The sequence below is a fragment of the Schistocerca cancellata genome, chromosome 6, assembly GCF_023864275.1.
Source record: "Schistocerca cancellata isolate TAMUIC-IGC-003103 chromosome 6, iqSchCanc2.1, whole genome shotgun sequence".
In the NCBI taxonomy this organism is placed as follows: domain Eukaryota; kingdom Metazoa; phylum Arthropoda; class Insecta; order Orthoptera; family Acrididae; genus Schistocerca; species Schistocerca cancellata.
The window spans coordinates 577,512,900-577,535,017 of record NC_064631.1 but is presented as its reverse complement, the minus strand read 5'-3'; the positions used below and the strand labels follow the sequence as shown (position 1 = coordinate 577,535,017).

At 38.9% G+C, this 22,118-nt stretch overlaps 1 protein-coding gene across 1 annotated transcript in view; it reads right to left on the bottom strand.

The window, feature by feature from the left end:
• The window catches only part of LOC126190757 (EH domain-binding protein 1), a 205,896-nt gene that overhangs the window by 128,194 nt on the left and 55,584 nt on the right, over positions 1 to 22,118 (bottom strand). The window contains 2 exon segments of the mRNA XM_049931272.1: positions 9,278 to 9,341; positions 18,522 to 18,717. Of these exon segments, the coding sequence (XP_049787229.1) occupies positions 9,278 to 9,341; positions 18,522 to 18,717 (260 nt within the window).

Sequence of the window (22,118 nt, the reverse complement as noted above, 5' to 3'; positions counted from 1 at the left end):
GCAGTTTTATTTACAAAACAAGTACTTAGCAAAAGATCTTTCTGACAATCCGAGAAAAATCTAGTCTCCCATAAAATCACTAAGCAGGTCGAATATTTCTAACGAGTCACTCGTTGACCAGTCTGGTGTGGCAGTTGAAGAGAGCAAAAGAAAAACTGATGTTTTAAATCTTGCATTTAAGAAATCATTCACACAAGAGGGACATACAAACATACCATTGACCATCACACACGCTCCAATATGGAATAGATAGGAATGGGCATCCCTGGCGTACAGAAGTAACTGAAAGAGCTGAAAACAGATAAGTCACCAGGCCTGGATGGAATCCCAATTTGGTTTTAAGAAAGTACTTTCTGCAATGGCCCCTTACTAAGCTCACATTTGCTGCCAATCTTTCACCCAGTGCCAAGTGCTACATGACTGGAAAAAAGCACAGGTGACTGCTGTATGCAAGAAGAGTAAAAGAACATACCCGTGGAATTACACACCAATATTATCACCATCAGTCTGTTGCAGAATTCTTGAACATATTCTCAATTCGAACATGAAAAATTTCCTTGAGACAGAAGAGCTTCTGTCCACAAATCAGCATGGATTTAGAAAGCATTACTCATGCAAAACTCTGCTTGCCCTTTGTTCACATGATGAATGATATCCTGAAAACCACTGGATGGGAGGCAACAGGCAAATTCCATATTCCAGGATTTCCAGAAAGCATTTGACACGGTGATCCACCGCAGTGAGTTAATGAAGGTATGAGCATATGGAGAAGGTTCACAGATGCACGAGTGGCTCTAAGACTCCTTAAGTAATAGAACCCAGTACAATGATCTCAATGCCAAGTGTTCAGCAGAGACATGGGTATCATTTGGAGCGGTCCATGGCAGTATGATAGGACCACTCTTATTCTCTATATACATAAATTACCTAATGACAGGGTGAGCAGCAATTTGCAGCTGTTTGCTGATGATGCTGTAGTATACGAGAAGGTATCATTGCCGCACGACTGTAAGATACAAGACGAGTTAGATAAATTTTCTAGTTGGTGCTATTAATGGCAATTAGCTCAAAATGTAGAAAAACATAAGTTAATGCAGATGAGTAGGAAAAACAAAGCCATAATGTTTGGATACAGCATTAGCAGTGTACTGCTTGACATATGTCAGTTAAATATCTGGGGCTTAACACTGCGTTTTTGGGAGAAGTTTTGACAAGTATGTTTCAGCCATAAAGGAGACTGCATACAGAACACTAGTGAAAACCATTCTTGAGTACTGTTAGAGTGTTTGAGATCCTCATCAGGTTGGGTTACAGGAAGACATTGAAGCAATTTGAGGCAAGTTGCTAGATTTGTTACTGGTAGGTTTGATAAACACATGAGCAGTACACACACACACTTCACAAACTCAAGTGGGGTCCCACAAGAGAAGATGAGGTTCTTTTTGTGGAATACCACTGAGAAAATTGGGAGAACTGGCATTTGAAGCTGATTGCAAGACAATTCTACTGCCGCCAATGCACATTCTGCATAAGGGCCATGAAAATATGAGAATTTAGGGCTCATACTGAGGCATAAAACAGTCGTTTGCGAGTGGAACAGGAAAGGAAACTGCTAGTACTGATATAAGGTACCCTCCATCACACACCATATGGTGACTTGGGGAGTATGTATGGAGATGGAGATGTAGATGTAGATCACCATTGACAACTGGGACTCATCTCATTGATGATGTGATAACAATGCCTTCAATGCCAACCAACCGCCCACAGCAAAGTTTTTTATGGATGCTCGTTCGGATGGCTTCATCAATCTGGAGCTCTGATCTTGCACAGCAAGTGCTTGTGATGCCTACATGAAGTCCCGTCTAAGATTAACATTATGACTACAGTCTGTCAAAATGATGAATTTGGAGGGCTGTGTTTCGTCATAGATAGTTATTCTCACAATACACGTTCCTATCAGACGGACACAGTTATCATTTGAAACTTCCCGCACAATCGCTTTCATATCAAGTCAGCAGCTAGGCAAGCAGTTAGCAGCTCTATACAGTGATTGCGAACAGCTACAGCATGCTGGGACACAATTTTTTTTCCAACAGGTCTATTATAATCATCTGCAATTGACTGGTGTGAATAAGACTGTCATGTTGGGTGACATCTTGAGGCATAATAGTCATCGAACAGTTATCTTCTTTCTCTGCAGTAATGTACGATGTGTCTGGAGTGTCCACAAAGAAAACATACCGATATGTTCATTATCTCTTCTCCAAATGTCTGTCATTCTATAGGGCTTTGTATTAGGTGGAGGAGTTGATTGTATCTCCTGGGTTGTCTCTTGATGGTTGCGGCATAAATATGAGTTGGCCGTGTCCTTTCTTCTCGACGAATTTCGCTGGTGGTGGAGAATAGGGCTACAGATTGATAAACCTCTTCTTTGACTACTCTGTTACATCTTGATGTATGAAGGTCGGCAGTTGTGGTTCCCATCTCTGTGCCCTTGGTCCAACATTTGTGGCTGCCACATTGCTGTATCTCTTCTCTTATTACCTAATTAACAAGCGATATGAGCTCATAATCATCTTCGACAAGTGTCATGTGGTACTCATTCAGCAGCTGGTCATACTTCTTTCGTCCGAATCTTTCCTGATGCATTTCCTCAATTTTCTGGCACTGCATGATGAATTCCTCTGTTTCTGTGACAGCATATACCAGAACAGTGTGGTACATGTCCTCTGTGATTCCTTTCATGAAACATGAGATTTTGTCAGCTTCTGTAATATTCAGCTTCATGATTTGGCATAAGACCAAAACATTCTTTATGTATTACTGAGTAGATCCCCATGGTATTTGGCACTGTTCTTCAGGTGTTCTTGCACTAAGTGTACTTGCTGCTGAATGTTGCCAAATGTTTTCTTTGGTTTGGCCTCAAATTTCCCCCAGTTACTAACTTTCTCTTCACTCTTCCCAGACCATTGCTAGGCTGTGCCATAAAAGCAAAAGTACATACTTGCCGAACAACACACGATGTCATCCCACCTGTTACATTTGGCAATTCAGTTTAATCCTTACAGCTATTTCGTCGGACCCTGACCAACTTCTCCAGAAAACACTGAAGAATGTCTGATGTATAGTTGACTTACTACTGTTTTGAAATCAATCTACCTCCTGAATATATGGACCTTTGGAATGAACTACTGTTTGTATTCTGGTTTCTGCCTGTAAAGGAATTGGCTGCTAAGTTACCTAATTGGAGCCACAGTGAAGTAGATGTCCTGAAGTATTCGGCATCTCCACAAAACAATGTCGCACTGAAACCACAATCATGTCCAAATCTGAAGGCAGGTTCACTAGTGAAGTACAAAGCACATTTATCACTGACACCAACGTATCACCAGAACAGAAATGACCTCTTGGACAGAGAATGCAGTAATTTATACAGACACTGAATACTACTTCTTCTTCTTCTTCTTCTTCTTCTTCTTCTTCTTCTTCTTCTTCTTCTTCTTAACTGTCGCTTGGGCCTTGGAGACTATACATGTTCTCTACATTCCTCTTTCAGTACTCTATGTTCCTGGCTTTTGTAGTCCGTTCTTCTTTATCAGGCGCATTGCCACTGCGTCCTCGTTGATTTCATCGTTCCATCTGGTTCGTGGTCTTCCTCGCTTCCTTCTGCCCCCTATGGATTCAGAGAATGCTACTTTAGGTAGTCGTTCCTCCTCCAGCCTATTAGATGTCTGGCCCACATCAGTCTCCTCCTCTTCATCCTTTGACTAATATCAGCATGCTGATACATCTCTTTCAGTTCCTGGTTTTAAAGTATTCTCCACTCCTGTGTTTCTGGGCCTCTCTTGGGTCCAAAAATTTTCCTTAATATTTTCCTTTCAAAAACTAGTAATTTTTGTTCATCTGCTTTTCTGAATGTTCATTAACTCCGCCACTACCCATGGTCATGTGGCTAAGGCGTCTCATCGGGTGGACTGTTAGCCGGGTGCAAGTCTTTCAATTTGACGCCACTTCGGTGACTTGCGCGTGCTACCCATGGTGCGAACTGTGGGTCTTTTGGGCCACTTACCACTTGTCCAGTCACATCAAATGTCAATAGGAAGAAAACAGGATGAAGTGAAGAGAGAGGTCAAGTAGGAACACAGAATTGAGTAAATCTTACTACGAAGAAATGTAAAAGCGGGGAATTTTTAGTACAGATCTTATGAGTTTCTCACAGGAGCCACAAATTTATGGCTTAGAATTGTGAAAAATGTAAAATCGAAGTTTCACTGTAACATTGTAACACAGAGTTCAATGCGGAAAGCCCCATGCATACAAACTATACTTTTACCATCTGGGGTACCATATATGGGCACACAGTTTTCCTCTTAAAACTACAGTACTTTGTGTTCAGCAATACACTGGATCATTCCATCGTTTCTGCAGAATGTTGACTTGACAATGAACAAGAAGCTGCTTGCCTAGTCCAGTAGCTAATGTACTCTACCTTCTATTGAGCAGATGTGAGATTCTACTAAAGGATACAGAGTTGACTTTAGCACTCTACCCACTCTGACAAAGGGCTTTGAAAGCTAAGTTCCTCAATGTGTCTGCTCCTTCTGGAGGTCTCTTCAATAATGTAAATAGTTATCTACCCTCTTACAGATACTTACATTCCATCCCGATTTTCTTCCCCCACAATATATACAGTAATTATTATTGTGTTTATGATATTTTCTTATGTGCGTGTGTTGCAAGAATTTATAAACTGTAAAATCTCCATGCTGTGTAATTCATACACAACACTACAGAATATACAACCAAACAATAAAATTAAAATAAAAGATTGTTGCGAACACATCAATGAATGAAAACAATGATCTTCAAAATTCAAGTGTTGATGCAATTAACATACAACAAAAAGTGTTAAACAGATTTGCGAAATTAAGAAGAAAGCTGTACAAACTAAAGAAAACATTATATCAAAGCATAAATTCCAGCATAAGGAAAGACAACCACTCATATTCTGCAGATGAGTAAGTGATAAACAAATACATGTAAATTTCTGGGATGATATGTGTGTTCATCAAGATATGCACAGAAAGAAAGGCATAGTAACTTTAAGAGGAACAAAAGAAAAGAATGTTACTGAAAAAGTAGAAAAACGGGAAAAATTCAAAATGGGCAAGCTATATTAATACACAGCATTTACCACAAATATTGCAGAAAAAACAACAGCATTTTGGTTTTGTAGAGAGGGAGAGAGAGAGAGAGAGAGAGAGAGAGAGAGAGAGAGAGAGAGAGAGATGAGGATGACCCTTAAACCAGCCTATTGATGGTGATTAGTTTTTCTTTTTCTTCTTTATCTCAAAGACTTTCAACCAGAAGGGCTTCCAGATGTTAGTACTGGTGCATTCACACTTCTATTCCTGATCTGAATTTAACATCTGTCCATTTTGCACTTCTTTTCTTCATACTTTTACTGCCTTCATTGGTTCTTAGACATGCTAGTTATACAGCATCGGTGACCATTATTGAATTTCTGGGTTAGCATGCATGCCACTTCTAACTTATCATTCCACCTCACACTTTTACTTCTTAAACGAAGACAGTGGTGAGGTGTATGAGAGATTTTAGCAGTCTACAATGTAGGAAAAGATAGCTAGCTACTTACCATAAAGATGACACACTAAGCTGCAGACAGTCGTACGTAAAAGACACTTACACATACGCCTTTGGCCACAGCTTTCATCATAAAAAGAGAAACAGACACCATTTATTCACTCAAGCAAGCACACTTCACACACACGACCTCCAATTTTGGCAGCTCAGGCCAGAATGTAGTCTTTCGTTGTGCCTGTCTGTGACTCAAAATTTCCACTGATTAGCAATCAATCCTTTTCATAATATTGTCATAATTTGGTCCTGAATTTTCCATTGTTTAAGTTATTTCAAAGGTATTATATAATCCAGCATATTTTATTGGTTTGTGGTAATCTTTTCATCTCTGTATCTACTACATGCAAAATCCTGAATAATGTATGACAGTTTAATCTTTATCAGCTCCTATCTTTTTTGCCCCTGCTTGTTTTTTCCAGTGCCAAATTAGTTTGTGGGTACCTACACTTATCTCCTGCAAAATATTCTTTCTTCTGACAAAGGTTCTCCATAGAGTTCTTTCCTCCTCAAATCTTTCTGATGTGTCTCTAGCATCTACTTTATCTACCCATTTTATTTTCATAGTACCAAAAGTAGCAGCTATGACAGACACAGTACTACATTTCAAATGCGCCCATTTTATTCACATTTGGTACCCCCTTGGTCCAAGTTTTATTTCCATACAATGGTTGGTTTGAGATATGCAATCTAAAGAGTTAGCCGGTTTTTCCTTTTCTTTTCTTTTTTTTTTGCCCCCACGTCAATATCTGATGCCAAAAGTCTTGTCACAAAAAGCTTTCCTCACTAGTAAACATCTACTTCTGACAGCTCCGTTGGCTGTGGTGTCTCGAGTAATTTGGAATTCCAGATAGCCAAATTCCTCCACTAATTGTATTAGGTCTTCTCTAATTTTAAGTATAGCAAATTTTTATTCTCTTTGTTACAATTTTCAACCCTTCCACCTATGTTTTATTTACTCTTAATTCACATTGTGTATTAGGTAACCTATCTTCTCCACTCTATATTTCTACTATATTATTACACTTTTTACCAAATAGACTTTGTTGTTTGAGAATATTAGCATTGGTATCTGTTCATTCAACATTTCTATGTATGCTGATTAATTTACTTTCCTTGACTTCATTGTGTCTTTGACAGTTGAACAGTAGCAATGATAAGCTTTCCCTTACATCCCTTTTTTTATTGCTGCAAGTTTTGCATTCATACATTCTCGTTGCTATCTCTTCCTAAATGACAAACATTTTATTGGTTGTGTTACTATAGGAAAACGTAGTATGTGTATACAAAAATATGATAGTATTTTTATCTGTAGGGTGACATTGTAGATACCTTTCAATTGTAAAATATGCATAACTGGGTTTACTGGTTATCTTATCTACTTGCTGATTTCATTTTAGTATTCTAGCCATGGGCACTGAAATTTTACACAATATTACATTTAATTAGAGACAACCAATGTCAATTTTTTGTATCCATTGCTTACTGCAATTTGTTTTAAATGACATAATCTGTGTTTCTCTAAGACTGCAGCTTACACTTTTTCGCTGTTGATTAATTGTTTGTTTATTCCGTTATGATTTTGGTTATCTGGCTATTACTAAGTTATGATCCATGATTAATAAGTAAGTGCCAAAAGCAAATATTACCCTTTTGGACATGCCATTACAGTCTCCAGAGGGTCAGTCACATATGTTAAAGAGTGTGAGCATATCCCTTGTGAGAGTCCTTATTTTATCCCACATTCCAATATTTTGGTTCTTGTGATGCAACTTGTGGAAGTGGCCATATACTTTGTATTTTGCTAGTACAGCAAAATCCAAAATATTTGAAGAACTTGTCATTGCATGGATCCAAAACTTAATCACAAAAATATTCCATTGTGCTACACAATCCATGTGGCTTTCAATAAGGGAAAAACACCATAAATGCAGTAAACAGTTTTGTTTGGAAAAGAAGCATATCATTAGACAAGAGTGATCTCACAAAGGCACTTGATTCTGTAATCCATTCCTTGCTTTTTCACAAACTTGACAGGTGCATCAAAAAGAAAGAAATGAGTTAGCTTTATTGCAATGGGGCTTTTTTTTTTTAGTGGAAAATAATATTTCAGGGTTTCCCATAAGGCTCCATACCAGGCCCAGTCCAATTTCCGTTCTCTGTTACTGATTCACAATTACATATCAGCTCCCATTAGTTTCTCTCACAGATGACAGTTCTGTGTTAGTTACAAATCAGAATGCAGAAAAATTCCCAAATATTTGCCCGCTACTCTCAGTACCTTACAAGCTTTATTTCAGTTAAATGGGCTGGACATTAGCGAACCTAAGACTCAACTGATACAATTCAAAACTAAACAGGCAAAACTCAGTTAAAATAGTGCAGATACTTAAGATGTAGAAAAAAAAATCATTTGGAAAATGTGCACTGTAAATGATGAAGAACATGTCACCCTTATTTAGAAAATTTACCCTCCCATCCCTATATATTTATGAAATTATTATCTTTTTGTAACCCAAATAGGAATTGTTTGAGGGAAACTATTTTGTTCATACATGTGATACAACAAACAAAGAGAGTCTAAACATGAAAGCTTTCGGGCAGAAGGCCTTCTTCTGAAATAGACAACAAACAAACAAACATACATACATACATACATACACACACAAATGCAGCTCGCACACAGGACCACTGTCTCTGGCTGCAGAGACCTTCTGACCAAAAGCTTACATGTTTAGTACTCTTTGTTGTGCCTGGCTACAAATCAACATCTCCACTATATGGTGAGTAGCACCCTATCCTTTTCCAAACACTGTCTTACTCCATCCTGGATTTTCCATTATTTAGAGAAACAAAGAAAACTGTATGCTTCCCACCACCACCTAAAACTTCATACCCAGGCATCTCAATATATGAAAACTAAAGTTTACACTAAATAAAAAGGGAACAAGTTAATGCAAATGAATTTATGTCCACTGAAAAGAAAGCTACATGAGGGCGCTGATACTGAAATGCTATTACTCAGTGCATGAATTCATCCAGGATGAACCAGTAATTTGACCTGGATGCAACTTACGAAAATAGAAAAAAAATGTCACAGCTAGTCTAAATGCTACTTCCTGTTGTGTGTTCTGTGCATCACATGTAAGTCAGCAATAGGCGAATGGTTTCCATTCCTTTATATTATGTGTTACTCCATCCGGGAATTTTCACTGTTGTTATACAATTCACAATTTCATACAGAAACGAGACATTAATGTCTGAATGCTCTAGTTTGTCACGCAGATTTTTACTGTGCACACAGTCCAAAACGTTTATCTCCAGTTTTTTACTTATAAACTGTTATTAGTGCTACATCAAGCATTTGAGGATTGTAATGAATATCTAACTCTGAGAACAAACAACAACAGCATATTTTTGATGTGCCACCTAGCAAGAAGTAGTTTTCACTTTCTTCTGTTTATTATGTTAAACACGTGTATGACAGCATACTCTAATCTCCAAAAAGAAACAATGCCACCCTTCATACAAATATAATTTCTTATGTATCAATCAACTATGAACCATTTTTAAGAGTTGAACAAAATGCACAAATGGTAAATATGTGAATGATTACCTGCTCAAAATTCAGAGGCTGCAAATTCAGGCTCAACTTTCTTTTGGGAGTACTCTCCTTTTCTCTGCAATGTATGAAATCGTGGATCAGACAAGTAATAAAACAAGAAATGACTGTAGTCAACAAAATCAACAATGTGAGCTTTAAAAAAATAAGAGCTTAAAAAACAGGTCAACAACTTTTATTTATGCATATTAAATGCTAGTTCAGCAGTATTTACCTTCAGGAGATGAAATTCCAGTACAGTTGACACATGTTTTGAAATAATAAAATATATAGTCTTTGAAGAAGTAATATTATATAATTGAATTTTTGTTGATTTTTTTCTTACTTGGCCAATTAGTATGCTTGACTCTCAGTACATCTGTTGTTGGCACAGTAATTGCAAATTTTAAATTCTTTATGGTGAAAACTATGTTATACCAATACTGAGAAAGACAAACACAGGAAAGAATAGCTGGAAATTCTGCATAATTGGATCATCACACTTATTGTATACAATATTGTATACATGCAAAAGTGTGTGCAGTGATGGCATATTAGTATTATTGTCACATATTACTCAGTGTTCAAAAGCACTTTTCAAGTCAAAGCTTCAGTTCATGAAAGTGGATAGTGTTTCACAACATAACCTTTTTACCAAAGAAGAAATTGTTGCTCACTTTAAAGTACTATATGAAACTGTGGATTCATTCCTAAGAGTGACTGACTACCATAACAAAATTATAATATTATATATAGCCCATAACATCACTCACTAAAACTAGGAAATTTTTTAGTATATTGGCCACTTTATTTTAACCAACTGGCTGCTATTTATTGTGATGAAATGTTTTCATTACTCTGCACTTGGTTGGTGTCTGCTGAAGTTTTTAGAATATTCATGTAACTGTAGGTTCTCCTGTAAATGAAAAACAGATAACATACGAGCAGATTCAGTTAATTTACTTGCACAGAAGAAGAATTAATTCTCTACATGGACAATTTGGAAGAGTTGTGAGTAGATGCAAGACTAGAGAAATAATCTGACTCTCACAGACACAACACCTAAAGTGAAGTGTCTTGGTGAAATATCCAAGCATTTTGAAGTACGTACAGGAGTTCAACAAGGAGATGGCCTCTTTCTGTCACTGTTTAATATCGTATTAAACAAAATCTTTTGCTGGCAATCTATCTTCACAAAGAAATCAAGTATGCCATAGAGAAATTACACGATATAGCATCAAAGATAGGCCTTCAAATATTATATGAGGAGACTCATTTGATGGAAAATTTACATCAAAATATCAGATAATTTCTACTACAAGTGAAATATAGGACAATTTTAAGTGTGTCTTCTTTTAAATATCTCACAGAAATCATAGTACCATGTGGACTAGACAGTAAAGCCAATTTAGAAAGAGTGTACAGAACAACACAGAACCACTACAACAAATGAGTGATACCCCATTATGGGAAATTTCAGTATTACAAGACAGTTGCTTTATGTGTCACATTAAATGATTTAGAAACTACATAAAAATTGATGAAATTTGAAAGTAAGAGTGAAAAATTCACAGAAAAATATATGGTCCCATCAGTATAAATGGCATACGGATTAAAAGCTTGTGCACAGCAACAGACACAGACACAGACAAGAGGTAAAAGACACTTCAGGTTCTATGGCCACATCTACAGAATGGGTGACACCAGGGTAATTAAAAACTACTTAATATAGGATGTAAAGAAATTAAGTATCAATTTTGTAGAAAATGGTGGTGTAAGGGTAAGGCGTATAATTATGCTAGTACGCTGCAGGTGCACTGCAAATGTAAATTTTTAGTTGTTACTGGAAACTCAGAATTGGCTTCATGGTACCACTAAATATGTGTTCTGTTGTTATAGGTATCTGAACATCGTGATGTTAACTGTGCAGGAGGGGATATCCACTGTGATGGTGGAGTGGCAGAGGTTGTAATATGGTGAAATTCAGATGAGATTTTATCACTGATTCCATAAAGCTGGATCCACTGGTAAGGCAATTCAACAATTAGTGAACTAATTCAAACACCCCGATCTCCGCCGAGCAAATATGCACTGAACGTAGTCTAAAGTCGGTGTGGGGATTGTCGGTGTAAATGGACATTCCACACTCGATGGTACAGAAAGTATTGTGATACACGCTGAAAAAAATGCCGTGCCATCTGCATGTTCTCCGTCAATTACAGGATGAGGATTTGGCAGAGCGTATGAATATGTACCATGCCTAATTATTATTATGGACTTGCCAAACTTTAATAATGCTTACTATGATAATAGGATCAGAATATGAAGAGTGCTACTTCCAATACTTGCAGACTGTGCACATAGTTTTCGTACGGGATTGACAGTTAGATTTCACGAAAAGTTACTTATGAATTTCATACAGTGACTGTTTTAGTTATAAATGTTTGCAACACATGAATAATTACAAATATGTTCGGTTACTGCACTCAAACATTATTATTACAGGACATCAACTGTGTGCAATATGCGGCTAACACCTCATCTGTGCAAAAATTATGATAGATAAGACATGATCTGGCCCTAAAATATTGGTTATCTAACATCAAAATGCAATTAAAGTGTTTGAACTTCAAACTTTGTATGGACCTCATTATTTAAAATAGCCTACTTCAGATGACCACTGTTCAGCCAGATTCGATGGCGGCACAACTACTGATGCAAAATTAGCACATGTAAACAGCTTTACGTTTCACAGACAAAATCTACAGCCCACTGTCCTTCGCTGAGAACTCCATCAGTTGGGAAGTGTATCTGGATATGTTGCAATAGTTTCCTTTACCACAGCTTGTGCAGGATGAAAGTGTACATAAAGTCATAGATATGGGTACTTTTAAATGATGTGTTTCCTAGAAGATTGATGGGCATGCAGGACCCATGATATGGGTGGTGCATTCTCAATTCCTCATACCCAAGGACTACTACATTTGAGGATACATCACGAGACTTGCATTTCACCAACACTGTATCATCTCATTGGCAGAGCACTGAGACTGCATTAGACTAGCTGCTGCAGCTATAGCACCACAAATGCCCTGGAAATGTCTTTCGTGCAGCAGCTGGGAGATGGGAGCTGTGGCGGGGTGCAAATGGTGCTCATGTTGAATGTAGCATGTGATAAATATATGTCACTACAAATTATTTCAATAAAATTTATACTTAGCCGTATAATAAATTCACAAAAGGTAAAAATCACTAACAGTTAGAAGAAATTAAGCACGACTTATGAGAAATGAGTGCCACAAATGACATCTTCAGACAATGCAAAGCATTTGGATTTATAGTAGCAAATCACACATTTGCAGAGATCAAATGTTCTCTAACTGGGCATAAAAAAAGGAAGATTATTATTATTATTATTATTATTATTGTAATTGAATATAATAGAGGGAAACATTTCACGTGGGAAAAATATATCTAAAAACAAAGATGATGTGACTTACCAAACTAAAGCGCTGGCACGTCGATAGACACACAAACATACACACAAAATTCTAGCTTTCGCTACCAACGGTTGCTTCGTCAGGAAAGAGGGAAGGAGAGGGAAAGACGAAAGGATGTGAGTTTTAAGGGAGAGGGTAAGGAGTCATTCCAATCCCGGGAGCAATCCCTTAGGGGGAAAAAAGGACGGGTATATACTCGCGCACACACACACACATCCATCCACACATATACAGACACAAGCAGACATATACAGAGGCAAAGAGTTTGAGCAGAGATGTCAGTCGAGGCGGAAGTGCAGAGGCAAAGATGTTGTTGAATGACAGATGAGGTATGAGTGGCGGCAACTTGAAATTAGCGGAGATTGTGGCCTGGTGGATAACGGGAAGAGAGGATATATTGAAGAGCAAGTTCCCATCTCCGGAGTTCAGATAGGTTGGTGTTAAAGGGAAGTATCCAGATGACCCGGACGGTGTAACACTGTGCCAAGATGTGCTGGCCGTGCACCAAGACATGTTTAGCCACAGGGTGATCCTCATTACCAACAAACACTGTCTGCCTGTGTCCATTCATGCGAATGGACAGTTTGATGCTGGTCATTCCCACATAGAATTCGTCACAGTGTAGGCAGGTCAGTTGGTAAATCACGTGGGTGCTTTCACACATGGCTCTGCCTTTGATCGTGTACACCTTCCAGGGTACAGGACTGGAGTAGGTGGTGGTGGGAGGGTGCATGGGACAGGTTTTACACCGGGGGCAGTTACAAGGGTAGGAGCCAGAGGGTAGGGAAGGTGGTTTCCATTTGCATGAATGGATACAGGCAGACAGTGTTTGTTGGTAATGAGGATCACCCTGTGGCTAAACATGCCTTGGTGCACGGCCAGCACATCTTGGCACAGTGTTACACCGTCCGGGTTATCTGGATACTTCCCACTAACACCAACCTGTCAGAACTCCGGAGATGGGAACTTGCCCTTCAATATATCCTCTCTTCTCGTTATCCGCCAGGCCTCAACCTCCGCTAATTTCAAGTTGCCGCCGCTCATACCTCACCTGTCTTTCAACAACATCTTTGCCTCTGTACTTCCGCCTCGACTGACATCTCTGCCCAAACTCTTTGCCTTTACAAATGTCTGCTTGTGTCTGTGTATGTGCGGATGGGTGTGTGTGTGTGTGTGTGTGTGTGTGTGTGTGTGTGTGTGTGTGTGTGTGTGCGCATGCGCGCGAGTGTATACCTGTCCTTTTTTCCCCCTAAGGTAAGTCTTTCCGCTCCCGGGATTGGAATGACTCCTTACCCTCTCCCTTAAAACCCACATCCTTTCGTCTTTCTCTCTCCTTCCCTTTCCTGATGAAGCAACCGTTGGTTGCGAAAGCTTGAATTTTGTGTGTATGTTTGTGTTTGTTTGTGTGTTTATCAACCTGCCAGCGCTTTCGTTTGGTAAGTCACATCATCTTTGTTTTTAGATATATTATTGTAATTGGATGAATATACACTTAAGCTTGATATTTGATCATCTTAAACTGATTTATGAATATTTTTCATTTACAGACATTGCTGGCTGTATCCAAGAAGGCAATAGTAGCCAACAAAGATGCCAGTAATTCACTGCACTCATTGTTGAATACTGGCACTGTATTTTACAAGAAAATTCAGGTAATTTATAGGAAGATGATGGAAGAAAGACTTAATCACATTTTATGGTGACTTGGGCAGAAAAGGAAGTGTACAGGCAAGGGCAGGAAGAAAAACTCCAATAAAATGCCGAGAGTGCCTATACATGCCAACACTGAATACAGAAGAAACTGCAGTAATAAAATTACTCAAAATAATACAAGATAAAAAAGGTTAGGTCTATTATGAAAACAGGTCATAAACCTGCTCAAAAAAGTGTCCTGATTTTCTGCTGATGGTATTTGACACATTCAAAGATAGGATGTCATTCGATCAGAGGAAGATTTTTTATGAACTTAACAAGTGGCCATGGTAGTACATATGTGTGTGTAGTCTACCTCAAAGGATTTATTCAATAGGTAGTAAGTTTTCATTCTTTTTTTGTGTGCCTGTCAACAACTCTACACTGCTACTATGGGGTGAGTTGTCTCCTTTTCACACAAGACATTAGTGACTATTAAAACATTTAGTTCTGAGCAAGAGTACATGTGAAGCCTTCAGTGACTGCCATAGAAGAGTTTTAATAAAGGATCTCTCACAAAACATGAAAAAATTCTGGTTGCATGTAAAGTCTGTAAGCTGCACCAAAGTTAGTAAACCTATTCTGCCAGCCATAGCTCAAAAGTGGATTTCTTGTTTATCATGAGCACCCACTTTAACAATTAGGCTATCTGAGCACACTTCCATGTCTAGTTAAAACTTCCACTGTCAATGGTGTTTTCATCTATCATTTCCATGGATTTCTAGCAGAGGTTCATAAATAAGGTAAGTGGGAGCAGTACCAATGGGGAAATTGAGCCAGTGAAGAACAATGACTTACACTGCCACAAGCAACATATATTAAATGAATTTAACAAGTGGCCGGTGGCGACCTCAGCAGACAGTTTTGTTGCGCCACTGGCAGTCAGTGTATTAATGGACTGAAATGAATGAATGGACTGATGGTGATGAAAGCAGGAGATTGGAGTTGAAGTCCTGGCCTGACACAAAGAACAGTTTGCACTGGTATAACTTCATGAAACTGCCTCTTCACAGATTTCACCCCATCATTTCATTCACTCAATGCATTTAATTTTTGTACATGAATCTTGTGGCAGGGTAAGCCTCCATCTACTACCTCCCCCAATGGTACTATGACTATATATTCCTTGGGAGAAAATATGATACAAGATGTGCCAATTTAATAACCACACTAGTGCTATGAAACATTTTATTTGTCACCAATTACATCACAAAATTTATCACCTTCAATATATTCTTCTTACTGATTCCTAGAACAATCCATAAGAATTTTGCATTACTCACAAAGCAGTGCTAAAAGGCTGTTTCTGTCAGCTTGTTGAGAACCTTCAGCAATTTTGCTTTCACCACTTCCATAATGTCAAATCATCTTGTCCCCTTAAGCACCAATTGGACTTAAAAGGAGCGACCACCAGAGGGGACCTGGTCGGTGAATATAGTGAGTGGTCCAACATGGTGATGCTGCATTCTACATGGAACGCCTTTACAGACAAGGTGGAATGGATTGGTGCATTGTCTTGGTGAAGCACCCAGGACTCATTGTTCTAAAAATCTGATCATCATTTCACGTCATTTGCATTAGCAATAAACATTCGCTTCCATACACTTCCTTTAACATGGCACGAGTTTGCCCCAGTTTCACAAGAAACTTCAGGTTAACTTGTTGCTCCATCTGAACACTTTGGATGTCCACCCAGATGCCAACACAAGGACTTTAATGGATGTCTGTTATCACAGGACTGAGTGATATCTAACTATGTCCACTGAACACTGAGTGGAGAAGCATCAACCGACACAAACATGTTAAGACCTGTCACAGTGTGCTCACTGTTTACTGGTAGCAGCACCAATCCAGTTATTCAATTGTCATGCCACGTAGTGTCCAGAAATCACATGTGGAACACCAGTGACAACGAGAGTGATTCAGATCTGGAAGTATGTTCAAACAGCCTGATCGTTAAAAGACTGCTCATAATAATCAGGAAACCTATGTTCAAGTCCAAGTCTGGCATAAATAGTAAATTTTCAGTTGTCACTATAAGTTTATTAATATCCAGGTTTAGCATGTCTGAACAGTTTGCACTGATGTAATTTCACGTTACTACACCTTCACTGATTTCATCCTCATTGTTCCACTATTTTCATTAACAAGAATTTAATAACTTCCACAAAACTTACAAGTCCAGACACTCATGAATGACACAAACTGAAATCGAGGGTAGCAAAGCTACGGCAGTAATGCTGAACTCCGCTTTCAAATGATCTGTCTACAAAGGAGTATCCAGGAGTACTGGCCCAGTTCGATCATCAAACCACAGCAGATATGAGTGACATAGATATTAGTGCATCAGCTTTGAGAAGCAAATAGAATCTTTAAAACTGAGAACTGCCACAGGACCCAATGGAACCTTTATCATATTCTATATAGCATTTATGGATGAGTTAACACCTCTTAACTATAATATACTGTATATCCCTCCCAGAAAGCAAAAGTGTCCAGCACTTTAAAGAAAGCACTAGTTACAACCCTCTACAAGAGTAGCAGCAGAATTGATCCACAAAACTACTGTCCAGTATTACTTGCGTCCTTGTGTTGTACAAAATTAGAACATATTCCAAGCTCAAATACAATGAGATGGCTCAAACATAATGAACTACTCTTGCCAAGCATGGATTTGGAAAACATCAGTCACATGAAACTCAACTCTGATTATTCTCACAGGGCATCCCGAATGCCATGGATCAAGACAACCTGGTAGACCCAGTATTTCTTGACTTCCAAGAAGTTTTTGTCTCTTTATCTCATCAACACTTATTAACGAAAGTACAATCAAATGGGGATATCAAATGAAATTTGTGACACTATTGAGGATTTTTTGGCATGGAAGATGCAGAAGGTGATCTGGGATGGGGAATCACTGACAGATCTTGAAATAGCTTCAGAAGTGCCACAGAGAAGTGTATTGGGACCCTTTCCATTCCTGCAGTAATGTATTAATGACATGGCACACAACAGTTTTGGTTGTTAAGTGTACAAGCATATTCCATAGCACAATCCTTTGAAAACAGTGGAGTACAACTTGAGTTCAGCCAGCCAGTCAGTGTGTGTTACTAAAGACAGCAAATACCAGTTTGTGTTTTGATTGATGCATGCAACTGTAGGAGAATATCTACTTCAGAAGTAAGAATTAAGGTTGGAAAATCTGAGGTTACTATTGCTGGTGGAAAAAAGACAAGAGATGCTGCTCCAAATCTGAAGTAAGAAGTATTTGAAACTTACTTCTTAACTGTTAATATAAAAATGACAAGTAGGATTTCCAAAACATATCTCCACCCATGGGATCTATTCCACCATGTGATTCCTCACATGTTTCACTTTTCTGCACATTATAATGGATCTGAGATGATGAGTCTTGCAGTTTTCATACAAAATGCGGCAAAACTGCAGAAGCTGTCATCATTTGCCCCATATAAAGTGAGTGATGTTATCTGGACTTAAAATTAAAACATAAGATTGCCAATTACATGTGATTACATCAAAATACAGCATTTCTGGAAGTCCTTCAAAATTATTCAACATACAGAAAACTAACTGAAATTTGTTATCCTACTTTATACATATAGCAGACTTTACTTTCCAGCTTTAGTGTTATTCTTATTTGGAAGACTTTTTTAATAAAAATATTTTTACTTTAATAAACATACTGAACATAGCATCATACTGAATATGAGAAAACGGATGCTATTTTTGATACAAGCTGGTCCAGTATTTTTAGAAATCAGTTTTTGTCAGTAATTGTATACCACTTTTCCACTAGTGTCAGCTTTAGAGAATACAATCAACAAATGTCTACTTTCATGCTCTTGAATGAAGCCGAGCAACACATCCCATGCAAAACTATAATAACTTCAATGTTTACAATTTAGTGCTACAAGATACTAATTTTAAAATTGTTTACTACAATCAAGAACAAAAAGTTTGTCAAAAGCTTTGCAATAAACAAATGAACAGAGTACTGTGTCATCTGCTTTTGTGCAATTGAATTAAAAACAAACAAACAAACTCACTGAATTTCCAGGGTCTCTTGTGGGGCACCATGAGTACTGTTTTCAATCATGCTTTTGCTTCTTGCATCATCACTCTTTTTATCTAGTTCAGCAACAACATCTGGAATCCCTGTAACTACTGAGTCCCCCATGAAGCTCATATTTTCAGTTGCTATAGGTGTTGTTTCATCTTTAATATATGAGGACAAACTTGCAACTGAAAAATTGACAGAGCCTTAAAATCAGTACAAACTATCAGAGAATAAATGAAATATACACAATATTTACACATGTGTAAAATGCATTTAGTTGTTGCAGTACCTGCACACAATGTAACTAAAATCAGCTTTAATGTGGAGAGAGATTATATATGTCACTAAAACAAATAGACACACAAACTGCCATAAAAGAGAAGAATGACTGTTAAAGAGTAGCCATGTCATGGAATCAAAACAATTAATTTATCAAAATAGTGCACTTACAAGCTCATGGGAATAATTACAACCTCCTACTCTAGTGGTTGTATGGAGATTAATGGACCAAACTATGGTGTCACGAGTGCCTCATTCACAAAATAAGCCCCAAGAGGGTATTGTTGCCAGATTGTGGTAAAGGCTGTCTGGTTGTATTGCTGCGGTGTGTTGAACTGAGGTATTGGGGACAATAACAATCCTTCAGTTTGAAGTATTTGCATAAGATATAAAATGAATGTAGGGTCAGGTCTGCTTGTAGGCTGGGGAGTAGATGGGGACCCTGAGGAGCTCACTCTGTGGTGAGAGGGCACACTCTGCATATAAGCCCCAGCCAACGTATTGCAGATATGAAACAGTGACATAATTAACAACACCCCTTTAGACCATGGATGGGAAGAGAATTCAAGAAAAAGTGGGAAATGACTACAGAAAATAGTGAAGATCACCAAGACACAGATGACGACAAACAAGATTTAAAAAAAAAGATAAAAGAAAGCCAGCAGGTGGAAGCCAATATGAATGCGCTAGCAGAGAAATACTTGTCACTGAGGCCTAAGAAAAGACCTTGTATGTGTGTTACCAAAGGATACTGTGAATTACAGTGGTCTATAGCCTGTAGACTGCTCATGAGTCCCTGCAGATGTGACTTGGTGCGGACGTAGTGAAGGGCACACGTAATTTCCATACATTCTGCCATATAAATACTGCATCCACTAGGCAGGGAGTGTTGTTCACTGGTCCTAGTGCAAGTGAAGGAGTATCAAACATATCTGGTCTTCAACTCTTGAGCCATCAGAAGACGATCAATTGAAGGGCTCTGCACAAGAGAGTGTTATGCCATATTTTCCTCTTATCCAGGTTGGTAGTTTCCTCATTGTCTCTAGGTGCAGCACAACCCACTATCTCTGTTAGTTTCTCGTATCAGGCTACAGTTAGCAACTCAGGTATTCCAGCTTCTTATTGTCTCAAAGAGATCACAGTGAATATTTTAACAGAAGTAAAAAAATAAAAAATAAATAAAAATTTAAAAAAATTTAAAAAAGCCACCCAGTTTCACAAAATGGCATTGCCTGATTGTAGCAGTGGAAAGACGTCAGTAAGGAAACAGCTTTATCTTTCAGGAACATCTAGTGATCCGGAAGCTGTTCTCTCAGATTTTGAAAATAAATATATTCCTCACACATCAAGAATCTGGGGTATGTATCACATTTTCTTTGATATTGTGGCATAGTACTGCATTGGCTACGAAGGCTTTCCCAGCGTAATAATTGATAATATTCTTCTCGGGTATGCAGCCGGATCATAACTCTTCATGACACAATATTTCCACGGTCCAACTGGCCGCCATCTTCAGGTGAGAGTGCTGGTGCACGATCTCGCCGGAACTGACTTCCTAGCGCAAGCGGCGGCCCCTATTTAGGCCGCAGAAGACCCGCAACGCGTGCGCGAGAAGGTGCCGTAACTGCCCTCTAGCGCAGTAAACATACCACGCCGCCAGTGGTGGAAATAGGCGAAATCGAGATATCGCTGTCAAAAATTAAAAAATATTTATTCCGACGATCGAAACACAGACCGTTGTTTTTTAATGTCAGATAACACCGGGTCCCAAGTCTTACTTAAAAGATAACCCTTGTCTCTTATTAATAGATTGTCAGATAAACGAATCTCTATGGATTCTTTTAAAACACAGTCCCAATAGCGAGATGCAGGGGCAACCATTTGTGTCTCGTCATAGAGCATTGTGTGTCCCTCGGTGGGACAGTGCTCCGCCACTGCAGATTTCTCAGGTTGAAGCAGCCGTGTGTGCCGCTGATGCTCAACACATCGGTCCTGAATGGTCCGGATTGTCTGACCAATATAAGCCTTCCCACAGTGGCAAGGGATCTTGTACACCCCGGGCTTCCTCAAACCCAAGTCATCCTTTACAGAGCCAAGGAGCGCTCTAATATTGGCTGGCAGACGAAAAATACTTTTGATATGGTATCTTTTCAGAATTCTTCCTATCTCCGAGGAAATGCTCCCAGCAAAAGGCAGAAAAGCCACCGATTTGCAGGTATCTTCTGGTGGTTCAGGCGAAGGTCCAAACTGGAAAGCACGATGGATCTGTTTATCTGTATAGCCATTCTGCTTGAACACAACCTTAAGATGGTCCAATTCTTGTGTCAAGGTTTCTCCATCTGAAATGGCATAAGCTCTTCTCGCCAACGTCCGCAGGACACCCGTACGCTGGGACGATGGATGACAGCTAGAAGCATGCAGGTAACGGTCCGTGTGCGTAGGCTTTCGATAAACACTGTGTCCCAGTCTCCCATCATCCTTTCTGTACACCAGAACATCCAGAAACTGAAGCTTTCCATCACTTTCCACCTTCATGGTAAACTAGATGCTAGGATGCAGGGAATTAAAATGATCTAGGAGGCGGTCAAGAGCTTCTCTCCCATAAGGCCACACCATAAATGTATCGTCAACGTACCTCCAGAAACAGGTTGGTTTTAAGGACGCTGTCTTCAGTGCCATGTCCTCAAAATCTTCCATAAAAAGATTGGCAACTATTGGGGACAATGGGCTCCACATAGCCACTCCACAGTCTGCTCAAAATATTTGTCATTGAATAAAAAGTACGTCGACGTCAGCACGTGGCGACAAAGCCTGGTTGTTTCCTCATCCAGTTTCTCACCAATTAATTGCAAGGATTCTTCCAGAGGAACCTGGGTAAAAAGCGACACGACATCAAAGCTCACAAGTAAATCCGAGGGACTAAGAGACAAGGGCTTCAATCTCTGAATAAACACCATAGAATTGGAAATGTGATGTTTGCCTTTACCGACGTGAGGGCCAAGAACAGATGCTAAATACTTGGCTAGATTGTAGGTAGGAGCACCCAAATTACTCACGATCGGACGAAGCGGGACCCCTTTCTTATGGATCTTGGGTAGACCGTATAATCTCGGTGGCACGGCAGCACCAGGACGAAGTTTTTTGAGAACGTCGTCAGGTAAAGAACTCTTCTTCAGCAGTGAAAGCGTCTTCCGTTTTATCCGTTCAGTTGGATTGTCCTGCAATGTTCTTCAAGTAAGAGATCCATCTTCCCCAAATAGTCATCACATGACAGAAGAACCGTTGCGTTGCCTTTGTCCGCTGATAG